Here is a 12032-nt window from a genome sequence, read left to right as displayed (position 1 = left end):
ACTTATTAAATATATTTATATCATTTTTCCTATGAAACTTGTGATCACTTACTGCACACTGCTAAAATTGAATGAGCTTTATTTTTTTCTCAAAACACCTCATCAACTGTCATTCCTAAAAAAAACAAAATAATACATACAAGGGCAAGCCCAACATTCTCCACTAGTTTAACCAAATGTGTTTCTCTCCACAACATGAATCAAGATCATCTACTGGCAAATTAATTAGTTTGTTTTCTCAAACCAGTGATAGCAAAAGATAAATAATAATAACAGCAATAATATCGGTCAGGTTAATAACATCAATACCAAGAACAGAAAAAGAGACTGATGTGATCCTTCCCAAAGAGAGAGCGCTTTAAAGTGGGGTAATAAAAACAATGTGCACAACGGTGGAAAGCCACCAGCCATTGTTTTATTAGTGGCACGGCATCAACACGGCTCAGCTAGTCAAGACTTACTGAAGAGAACATATTCATGCTGAGGGATGGCTGTTTTGGTGGATTGGAACTGAACTGGGTCTGAATCCCTGCTAATGCCAATCACACCTGTTACTGATTAATAAGCTCAGCCAGTTGGCTGGAATTGGATGAGGGATTTCATTGTTGGGTGCAGCTAAATGTGAAATATGGATTGGGTGAAAAGGAAATGACAGATAAAACTGGCGAGGGAGAGAATCAGATAAAAAAGAAAAAAAGTTCTCCGTTAGCCACATATAGTAGCTGTCCACAAATTCCTTGGGGCCTGAACTGAGAGCAGTGTGTTTGTGTGACCTGTTTGTACTTTGCTTTCAGCCTGCTTCAGGTTGTTGACATTTTGACAAATAGTAGTTTTCATCAATTTTACAAGTGTTCTATTTTTTCTTGCCAAAGAAGCTAAACCTCTTCTCACGATCCTTCTCTTTCCCGTCTTTGTTGCGCATTGTTACACCTCCAGCATCACCTGAGCTGGGGGAGATGGGAGGCATCGTCATGGCACGGCTGAGGGCCCTTGGACCTACGGGCGAGTCCCCTGATCCTGTTGGAATGGAGCTGATGATGGAACGGATCCAGGAGCTCATCTCCGCCTTTAAACAAAAGCCAAAAACAGTTATTATACTTTACCATCATCAAGAAGAGTCACAGCACACAAACACAATTTGTATTTCATTATTCATTTTAGTAGATCAATTCTGTTCTATACATCTCACCTCATCCTTTGCTTGGAACAGATACTCTTTTCCATCCCCTAGCCTGCAGACAGAGTGTTGAAGAGGTGAACCATTAGTCAGATATAAACTATAAAGTCCAATAAATCTCCTTATTTCGCAATCCTATTGGCATTTCGTCACAGCCTCTCATTTTATTTCTAAAATCTAACAGGGTGAAAACTGTATCAAGAATCCGTGTTCTGAGGTTTTTAGTTGCCAAATCTATTCTCACCTGAGCTTGAATACAAATTTCCTCTTCTTATAGTCGTTCGCAACCTCACACACAGCCTCGCCGAGGCTGATGGGTACCTCTCCGTGGTATGGAATGCCGTTGCTAGCGCTCTTGCCGTCTTTATAGAAACCGAGACTTCCTTTTCTTAGGACACAGTACACGTTCTGCCAGGACCTACGGGGAGCAAAGAAATGGGATTAGGATATTTGGTACAATATGCCTTTGACTGTCTTAGAAAGGTAGTGACACTGCAAAACACAATTTTTAAAAGATATTACAGATTAAACAAAATCAGATACAATTAAGTACATGAGCTTGAAGGTACAGAGTTATACAGCATATCTGACAGGCAGGCAGTTAAAACACGTTATGGCAGATTAAGACACCACCAATTTAGGTTTCCGAAATGAACTTTTTCAATATTGTTTAACTGAAATCAATACTTCATTGTCTAGCCTCTCTGAAGTCTATTTTAATGCCCTTGACCAACTCCCCCAATAACAACACTCACCTGCTAGCTGACTTTTTGCTGTGGGACTCCATCTCCTGTTTTCGACAGAGCATCCCCTCCATGGTATCTGGCTCAGACTCCGCTCCACCCCTGCTCGGTAACGTGGCAGAAGGATCTAGGCGAGAGGATGCCAGCCCGCTGTCTCTACCTGGTCCGTTCACAGACTCAGTCTCTGAGCCCTGTGGTTCAAACCAGAACATGAATGGTTGTGAGGAGGTAGAAAAACACATGACTGGATGGAAGCAGTGAGCAGCCATACATGAAAAGCCATGATGATGCTTGCTTTTACGGCACTGTATGATTACCTGAGGTAACAGCATAGTGTGGTTCCACATAATCACAGTACACTGATATTATAAAAGGACAATTACAGTCACTTGTGTGGGTAAGACATACAATTAAAATAACCACACATGCATGCATGCTAACCTGAACATGGATAGTTAAAATGTTAAACATTAAAAATGTACTGAAGGAACCTGATATTAGTTTGAAACAGAGGGAGATACAAATTTGTAATGCAAATATTACTGTTCTTAAGATAATCTTTGCCTCTTCAGTCAAGTCCCAGTAATTTATTGATCAACTTCAAATTAATAAATAACTCTTAACTGCAACACACAAACACAGACAAAAACATACATGAACATAATCTCAATTACAGCGCAACTCTCTAAAGCCTAAAATCCTCCACATCTCTCTCATAAAGTATTCTGGCTTTTATTTACCATATGAATCTTTAATCCAAAACCCACAGACAATAGGATGCCTTTTCATGTACTCAATTGTGACAGTAGTAGAAGATATTATCAGCTAAGGAGATGTTTCTGTTCATCATTGTAGATCTTTTTCTACAAAGAGATTTTAAATGACTTCCACTCATCACAAGGAGTGTACACATATAGGAAAAGACTAACAAGCTACATATAAATCAACTTTGAACGACTACAAATATCACCACATTTACAACTCTGGATTTCACATGTACAGTCACTCCTGTCCTGGTCAATATGAGCACATTTACAACAGCAGACTGATCCATGAGACAATTTGTTCATGAATCAGCATCATGCCTTTAAAACAGCAATGGGACTCATTAATGAAACATGAATAAATAAAGCAATGGTTTGCATCTGTGACAGAGAGCGATGGCTTCTCAACAGAAGAAAAAAGGCACTGCAGTTGACCAGGAGCTGAGCAGAGGCTGTGACGGGGGCGAGGGGAAGCTATACAGCTGACCACGGCTTGGTACTCACACACTCCGGCTGCTTTGGCTTACACACACGTTTAGGCTCTGATTTCTTTCCCACTGACAACGATAGCGACAATAACTGCTGATAAAAACGCAATAAGAAATTGTTAAGAAGTCTGTCTGTGGCAGAAACTTGAAAGTTAAAAACTGGGATACACTTCGAGAACTTTTTTTCAGAGACATCACCATTATGATTGGCTTAAATAACATCTGTCAACAACTTTGTGGATTAACCTTAAAAACAATAAAAGGTCAAATTATTACAGAAATGGCTCCCTTTCTTTGACGGAGTCTTCTCTGTAGTGTCAGCTGCAAACCAAAACATTAGTTTACTTCCGCTTTCCACAAGGTGCTTATTTTCATCTGCCAGTGAGGATCTTTCACTAGGATCGTGTAACATGCATAGTAGTTTACTGTATCCTACCAAGAGCCCAACCTCCTCCTCACAGGTGCCCTGTGAATTTGAATCAGGGTTCCTGAGGTGGTGGGTGAGTTCCTTTCTCTGCAAACCCCGAGTGGCACTGATTCTTTTCAGAAAAAGTGCTTCCCACATATTTGGCATCAACAATACCCATCAGCTAAACTTGGCTTCTTATCCATATTATAAAATATTGCTACATATATATATTGTTTCTAGGTATTTTGCTTAAATTAACATTTCATAAATTAGACTTAATGGCCACTCTGGCAAAACAAATAAAACATGTTTCTTTCAATTGAATAATAGCAATTATTGTCATATGACAAGGGAATATGTATATAACACTGTTGATAGTAGAACAGACAGACACACATTTACATGCAGTTACACCATGTATTATATGTATGAGATACTCACAAGTTTCTTTTACAACTCGTATATTTTCATGAAATTCATGATTTGCAACAAATTGTTGCCATGTTTCTGTCATGTAACATTATTAGATGTGGACATCTCATGGCAACATTAAATACATTTCTCATAAACTTTTTAACACAGATTGAGTGATTATGATTCTTACAAATCCATGTCATAATGTAGTAGATGAGGTGTGGAACATAGAAAAAAAAAAAAAGACATTACATTACAAAAGACAGGACATTACATGTCAGAGGCCTAAGGTGAAAAACTCCTGTAGCACTCAAAACATTTAGATCTACGAAACACTCACCTGTGATGTGTCGTTGTCGCTGTGAACTCCATTCACTGACACCGACTGATTGAGTGTGGTCTGGTCCAGACTGGTTCTGCGTTTGAGAGCGAGGGAAAGCATTTTAATAAAAAAACTGTTCTGTCTGTTTATTCTAAACACCAACACCGTTCTGTTCTACCAGAACTCTCTGCAGTACTCTCTTTTGGTTTACCTGGCTGCAGAATCATGTGCATGACTTTCTGCTTCAGATTGTGCTACTTCTGCTGGGGGTGGTGTAGGGGGTCGCCGTGCTCTCTCTTCTTCCTCTCTCCTCCTCTGCATCTCATGCTCCTCAAGCTGAAAAATATAAAGTCAGTAGTGCTATCTAAACTAAAAATGTAATGAGTGAGGGAGACTCAATGCCTACATTCCTAGATGAGTGGCGGACATCCTGTATCTACCAGGCCACTCGTAACAAATCCAAACCATTCTCAAATACACGTACAATCTTTGCTATATGAATCTTTGTAATGTTTAGTTATCTCTCTGCTTACTGTAGTGAGTTTCTCCAGCAGCACAAAGCGGTCTTCCCAGGCTGCAGCAAGTTTCTCAAAGGCCTCATGGCGCTTAATTAGGCTCTCTACCTCATCCACATTTGAGCCCAGCTCTGCTGCTCGCACCAGAGGTTCTTGCCCTGCCAACCAAGACTCTGCCACATAAGCATCGCGTCCGAACTGCAACACCTCCAGCACTGAGATGCAGAGATAAGGGAAGCAGAAGACAGAGAAAAAAAGAGAGTCAAGAAATTATGAGAACTTAAAAAATGCAGTATAAACAGCATCAGAAACTATTAGTAGTGAGTCAGGTACACATTTTGGCCCTTTCAGACCAAAAGCTCAATGGCTTAATAGCAAAAAACACAGGTTTCATTGCCGGTTGGTGCAGACAGCGTTGCCCAGGCAAAGAGGGCCACAAAATAAAAAAATGAATGCAGACGAACCAAAATGTTAGTCCTGGCTCTACTTTTGCCATAGTGCAATCAACACCATTCAAGTAGGTGTAAGCTCACATGCCTTATAGAATAGCATGTAGTGTATACCTTGTAGCATTGTGCTGTTTACCTCACAAGTCTTGACAGGGAAAAAATGATGGCTGCCATGTCAACCTTCAAACTGAACATACCTGTTTGTATCTTGTCTGCTACCACACCAAAGTATCCCTCACATTTCTTTTGCCATGGAACTATTACATGTGCTCTTATACAGAGTGTAAAACGTGTTCAGCATGCATACCAATTTGTAAATGGTCCATCTTGTCTTGCCACTTTTTGTTGATCTTCTCTCTCTTTTCCTGAAGTTGAGCCAGTTTCTCTCGGATCTGTGAATCAAGGAACATTCAGTAACGGGAGGACACATGAAAAGACTGACATTAAGTAATAACCCACAATGAGCCATCAGGTGTGTTCTCTTTTTACTTTCTTGTAAATATGCATTAACTATAACTGCAGACAACAGTAAAAGTGATCCACTATGTAATACCTCATCAGCTGCATAGTGATTATTGTTGATAAGAGTATTTCCCATCTCAATACAGGCAGTAAAGCTGTCTGCTCTGGTCTCAATCTCTGACTTGATGTCCTGATGATTGGCAATGACCAGCCCTGCAGAAGACACATCCCTGGGACAACAGAAAGAAGATTGTGTGAGTGAGATTTAAATTTATAACGTGTTAACACTGTTTATACCAGCATTTCAGTACAGCATACAGTCATCGGAAAGCTAAGCATAAAATGACATTCACCTGGGGCTGTCATGTGCATCTATCTGCAGGTTGACACCGTCCATCCAGAGCATGAGGTCCCGCACCATGTTGAAGAAACGGAACTTCTCCACAGTGTCCAGCAGGAGGAGCCTGCGGGCCTGACCGGCCTCAATCAGGCCCTCCCAGGCAGAAGTCACAGCATGTTCACTCCTGTTAATGTCATCAGCTTTCTCCCCAGCATAAGCCTTCTGCAGCCGTGCTGCGTCATCTTGCACCTGGTTCACCTATAAGGTCAAAGAGGGGTCAGTTTCCTATTCACATGGCTCTCTTGGAATTATTATTATTTAACAGATAGCTGACCTGTCCACTAAGGGCCTGGATGTCATTTTCAAAAGTGTTGTGCTGTCTGTGTAGATGCTGAACAGTGTTCAGATCACGGCCAAGGTCAGAAGGCAGGCCCTCCCTCTTCTCCTTAACACGTCCAAGCACCTCCATGGCATCCTGATGGAAGCGGTGCAACTCATAGGAGGCTGCTAACATTTGTGTGCGTGTGTCGATCAGCTCCAGCAGATCGGCCCAAGCCTCATTTAACCCGTCCTTCCACTCAGCCACACTGGCGTTCTCAGGATGACCTGACTCAATCAGGTCATCTGCCAGCCCATTAACACCATCTACACGCTCTTGGCCGATGGTGCTGGTGTCACGAGCAAACTCCCGGAACTTGTCTCTCAGCATCTAGAAGAAGAAAAATCAGGGCAAAAGCAGAAAACATAATTAATTCAGCCATATTTCCCTGAGCTTCAGTGTCTCCAAAGTATGTGATGGTGAAAAAATACTCACTGTGACATGTTCATAGTCCTGTCCTAGTTCATGGGAGCCAGCAACCACCTCTCTCTCAGCAATCCACTGTTCCAGGTCATCCACCTCCCGCTTCAGCTGGGTCAGCCGCAGTCTCTCCTGAAGCCGCCCACGACGCTCCTCAGCGAGGTCTTTCAACCCTGCATACAGTTTGTCAACTTGAGCTTGCCGTAAGGTGATTCTCTCGCTGTGTAAAAGACAAAGGGAGCAAGACAGATCAGTGGTTGTGGGTGTACAACTTTCTTCATAAGAAGGCTTGTCACAGTTGACACTTCAACATTTAAATCTATTTGTGCTCTCTCACCTCTCTGGGTGTTCACTGGTGACCATGAGACGGCTGCTGTTGGCGAGTTGGTGAATGGTTTGGGCATAGTCTTCAAGTGCCTGTTCCAGGGTCTGGTGCTTCTTGACCATCACTAGTGCACTTTGCTCATCCTGGGAGACAAATGGGAAATGATCACTTTTTCTCAAGACAGAAGATTGTGAAAGAGGGGCACTACTGCTATGTTTTTATTTTGTCTCGTCTAACCTTGGCTTTTTCCTCTGACATCATGTGTAACTCTTGTTCTCCCATCCACGCCTCCGCCTCCGCTGCATCAGTATAGAACTGCTGGGCGCGATTGGCCTCCATTAGGCGGGCATGGCGCTTGTCTGTCTCGGCTATCAGCTGGTCCCAGAGGTCCTGCAGCTCAACAAGGCGCTCCTCTAGGACGGACTGTCTCTCACCATCTACCTGGCTCTGAGTCTTGCCTCGTCTATGGATGTCATCGATGCGTGGCTGGTGGCCCTGGATCTCCTTCTGCAATGTCTGATTTAGAAACAGAGAAGGTGGGTTGGCATTTTCTTCACCTCACGCTTGCATTAGGTGTATACTCAGTGAAGGTGTTAAACAATGTAGAGATGCCAATGAGTCCAAGTCACCTTTATCTTCCTTTTAATTACCCTGCATTGCAACATTTTATAAAAGTAATTGTTTTTAAAATGTAAAAAGAAATATATCATTGTACCTGGTTCTTCTTGATTAGCAGCTGTACGGTGGGCAGGTCTTTTCCATGGTCTGTGGAGTCCGCCAGGGGCATCCTCTCTTTCACCCATAGCTGAGAGAAAATCAGACGAATGAATAAAAGATGAGTATCGGGTAAAACTGGAGGCAATAGAAACACTTACTTACTCCAAACTTCTATATCTAATTTCTGCTATCAGTCAGGTAATCCGACTCACAATTTCATCCTCCAGATCTCTGTTGAATTGATGTGCTTCTTTGGAGGCGAGTAGTCGCTGTCTCCTCAATTCGAGAGGATCCTGAAGATTGGAGAAGTTATCAGTGACTCGCCTTTGCTGACCATCTACCTCCGTGAGTCCAGCGTCCTCCTGAGACAGGGCCAGAGCCTGAGACTGGAGGGACTGCACCTCCTTCTCTCTGACCTCCATCTGGTGCTCAAGCATCTATACAGGGACAATACAACAATGTTAGACAAGACGATATGACATTTGGCAATCTCTCCTTAACAGATTTGGCCAGTTTCACAACTTGCACTCAGTAAGTTCAGGATTTATATAATACATTCTGTTGCTTTTTCAGCACATTTAAAATCAGACATGTTTTGTATAAAATTAACAGTATTTCTTGACAGCAACAATGGCATAGATTGTGCTTTGCTTGCACAGTGTGGGATACCTGGTGCTTTTTGAGCAGGATGTTGACACTAGTTAAATCTTTCCCAAAGTCGTCGCTATACAGCTGACCCTCAAGGTTTTTCAGCCAGACATCGAGAGCAGAGCAGCTCTGTGTAAAGAGCTCTGCCCGGTTAGCATCAAACAAGCACTGGGCCTTGGTGCGGGTGGTGCCCTCCAGCTCCTCCCACTGACGCTGTAGGTCCTCCAGGGTCTGCTGAACAACAGGTTTCAGCTCCGGCTTCTCCGCCACCAGTGCCTGACCCTCCTGTTGGAGACAGGAAACAAGGACAAGTTTGAATTTACTTTAAATTTTGCTTTGGTAATGTCAGTCCTAACAGATTGTCCCCAGAAAAAATATATATAGATAAAATGCTATCTAGCCTTATTGATCAGCCATTAACGATCCCATCGACAGAATGAATGAATGTTCAAGTACTGTTTAATAACATTACATTTGAAAAATGGCCACACCTTATCAATTTTGTCTAGCCAGTCTTTGTTGGAGGCCAGCTCTGCCATGAAGGCCTGATGTTTCTGCCACTTGCTGTGAAGATTTCTGGCCTCATCATAAGACATGTCCTGTGCTGTCAGCATCTTCTCATTGATCCACAATGTGAGCTACAGAAAAGAGAATAGCGTTATGGATGAAGCATTATTTTAATACAGTATATTCTAATATATAAAGAAATACAAGTGATTAACACAAATTCTATAGTTTGTTTCTTATGATTAAAGAAGACGTTTCTATTCACAATACTAGGTAATTTTCACAAATGTATCCCTTAAGCATCTTTACTTATTTATTCATTACATTATTATTAAAAACACTGTTTTTACCTCCTGTCCATCTTGGAGGAAGTGCTGCAGTTCACGGTTATCCTTAAGCTTTGTCAGCAATTCATTTGCAGCCTCCTTATTCTTAACATGCCTGGAGAAAGGAGAAAGCTAAATTAACTTGTATTTTTCAAAACATCAAATATAAAAAAAAAACATGAATAGGGGCTTGCTCTAACCTTTCCTGGATGGAATCAACTTTTTCCTGGATCTTATCAGAGTTTGCATTACAGTCATTAATGAGGCGCCGTCCAGCCTCAACCACACCAGTAATCTTCTCCTCACTGGCCTCTGTGGTGGTGAGAAAATCCTCATGCTTTTTAATGGCCTCCTCTGCTCCCTGAAGACTGGTGGGCATCTCTGTGTGGGACAGCACATACTCCTACACAGAGAGGAAAGGAATGTGAGTTTTCTTGATTTTTGCAGCCTGTTTGCTTACTGTAATTGATGTATTGAGATTAAAACATTTAAAACAAGTACAAACTGGTGATAGATTGAATGATTCAAACTAGAATGAGCTACAAATATAAATGTGGCTGCAGCTACCTTCAAATCCATACTTTTTAGGTTTTCCAGTCCTTACATGTTAATGAATTTTAATTTACCCTAATTTCATTTTTTTGTTCCACAGAATTATGTTAGCAGGTCTCTGGATTTTATGACATCAAAATACACATACTGTAGTATAGCGACCTACACCATACAAATCTAGGCCTATGGCCCACCTACAGTACAGCTTACTTTTCTCATCCTAGTTGCTCTGATGTAAGAGTGCGTGAAAACACATAACTGGGCACCAATGTAAACAAACCACAAACACCCACACAACCATAATAAAGATTATTAATATAACGCTGAGCTTAAACATGAGGGTAATGTTGGGTCTGGTGAAAAATTTGAATTAGATTCAGATTTCTATTTCCAACTCCTAGTTACTTTAACCAATGCCCTGATTAAAGACTTAATCATTTACTTAAATCATGCAGTATTTCAGGTACACACAAGTATTTGGCTTTGATTTTGGCACTAACTGCTGGACTGTAGACTGTGCCAATAAGGCTGTATGTTGATGCATGTTTTTTTGTTTCAATGAGGCCATAGCTCTCTATCTATAGTGTATTTTCCTAACCTGACTGTTGAGGAAAGCCTCTGCCTGCTTTGCGTCTCTCAAGAAAGTCTGGTAGTCAAAGGCTTGGGCCAAAAGACTGTGGCGGTTCTCCCACATGCGACGCAACTCATGCCAGCCAGTGTCAAGTGCCTGGAGCCTTTGGGCCAAGAACATGTGCTGGGCGTCGGTCTGACCTTGGGTCACCTCCTCACCAACCGCCCGCATCTTCTCATAGTCCTCCTTATAGTTATCCACCTCATTCTTGATACTCTCATGTTGGGCTAGCAAACTCTCAGCCTCTGGCAGAGAGGTGGGAATGTCCTCAGAGGCCACGGCTGTCTGGGTGCGGGACAGCCAGGACTGGAAGTCATCCAGATCCCTAAGGAAGCCCTGCAGCTTGCTGGCTTCGCCCAATGACTCCTCACGCCGCTTCATGGTGGCGTTCAACTCCTCCCACACCTCTTGAATCCCTGCCAGGTGTCCTTGGATCTCTTCAGCCTGATGTGGATGTTCCGTGGCCAGCTTTTCAGCCTCGTTTCTCAGGTCATCCAGTTTGCCCTGAAAGGATATGAAAAATTATTTTAATGCAGATATGATGACAAGATACCTCAACATAAAGCCCAAAATAACCCTGCTATTAATTCCCTGGTTTTTACATTGTCTTACACAGTCTGTTCAGTTCCCATCCCTTAGCAATAAGTCTCTGCATGTGACCTCTCCATACCTGAATGGCCTCCAGGTCCCTCTCCATGCCAGTGAGTTTGCGTTGCAGTGCCATCACTCCAGCCAGGTCATTGCCCAGGCTCTGGGTGGATTCAATCACTTTGGTCTTTTCCTTCATCCAAGTTTGGATCTCATTACACTCCAAGTGGTAGTTCTGGATGTTAAGGGCCGACTCTAGAGCTACTTTCTTTTGGCCAGCCAGTTGTTCGAACTCCTTCCATCTAGAGACCACAACAAATGTAATATTTATGCTAAAACAGCTTTAAGCTGTTGAGTACAAATATTTTTTTTTTGTGTAAAGTAGTGGGCTTTAATAGGGCTCATATGTTAGCTCTGACCTGTTGTGCAGTTGGTCTCGTGTCTGGTGGATTTGGGCTTTGCTACAGTTGTCGGAGCTCAGCAGCTGCTCGGCGACCTGGTTCACATCAGTGACACGAATGCCTAGGTTGTTCATCTCAGGTTCCAGTGTCTCGAATCTGCAGCCATAAATAATAGACCAACATCAGTTCACTCATTCAGAAAAGTCTTATGTAATTTAGACTGGATATTTCCGTAGATAATTAAAGTATTTGTGAGAGAATGCACTGACATTTTCTATACTTTTAAGAACAAGATTAGAGCTACTAAATACTGATTGTTGAATTTTCTTACAATTTTATTTATCTGGGGTATTTCATCAACACTACCTCATGTGTTTGATTTTACAAATCTAATTATTTGAATGGATTCTTAGTTATTATTCTTAGAAGTATTTAGCCATCATCAACAACTCAAA

General features: G+C 42.0%; 1 protein-coding gene across 4 annotated transcripts in view; it reads right to left on the bottom strand.

Annotated features, from left to right (window-relative positions):
* sptbn2 (spectrin, beta, non-erythrocytic 2) overlaps nt 1-12032 on the bottom strand; it is a 35635-nt gene continuing 23603 nt past the window's right edge. For 3 of the 4 annotated variants that reach the window (XM_078265234.1, XM_078265231.1, XM_078265232.1), the window contains 23 exons: nt 11596-11733; nt 11259-11478; nt 10556-11092; nt 9606-9808; nt 9430-9520; nt 9064-9210; nt 8594-8857; nt 8137-8361; nt 7923-8012; nt 7445-7723; nt 7220-7350; nt 6898-7102; nt 6418-6792; nt 6097-6341; nt 5835-5973; nt 5589-5673; nt 4851-5047; nt 4529-4653; nt 4336-4411; nt 1933-2111; nt 1422-1595; nt 1190-1232; nt 1-1066 (listed from right to left, as the gene is read on the bottom strand). In XM_078265234.1, the coding sequence (XP_078121360.1) occupies nt 854-1066; nt 1190-1232; nt 1422-1595; nt 1933-2111; nt 4336-4411; nt 4529-4653; nt 4851-5047; nt 5589-5673; nt 5835-5973; nt 6097-6341; nt 6418-6792; nt 6898-7102; nt 7220-7350; nt 7445-7723; nt 7923-8012; nt 8137-8361; nt 8594-8857; nt 9064-9210; nt 9430-9520; nt 9606-9808; nt 10556-11092; nt 11259-11478; nt 11596-11733 (4381 nt within the window). In that variant the 3' untranslated portion in view covers nt 1-853. Of the gene's footprint in view, nt 1067-1189; nt 1233-1421; nt 1596-1932; nt 2112-3188; nt 3267-4335; nt 4412-4528; nt 4654-4850; nt 5048-5588; nt 5674-5834; nt 5974-6096; nt 6342-6417; nt 6793-6897; nt 7103-7219; nt 7351-7444; nt 7724-7922; nt 8013-8136; nt 8362-8593; nt 8858-9063; nt 9211-9429; nt 9521-9605; nt 9809-10555; nt 11093-11258; nt 11479-11595; nt 11734-12032 lie in introns of all 4 variants that reach the window. The other variant, XM_078265235.1, reaches the window with a different exon arrangement.

The sequence above is a fragment of the Sander vitreus genome, chromosome 13 (assembly GCF_031162955.1).
Source record: "Sander vitreus isolate 19-12246 chromosome 13, sanVit1, whole genome shotgun sequence".
Classification (NCBI taxonomy): Eukaryota; Metazoa; Chordata; class Actinopteri; order Perciformes; family Percidae; genus Sander; species Sander vitreus.
This window is presented reverse-complemented; position numbering and strand designations above follow the sequence as displayed.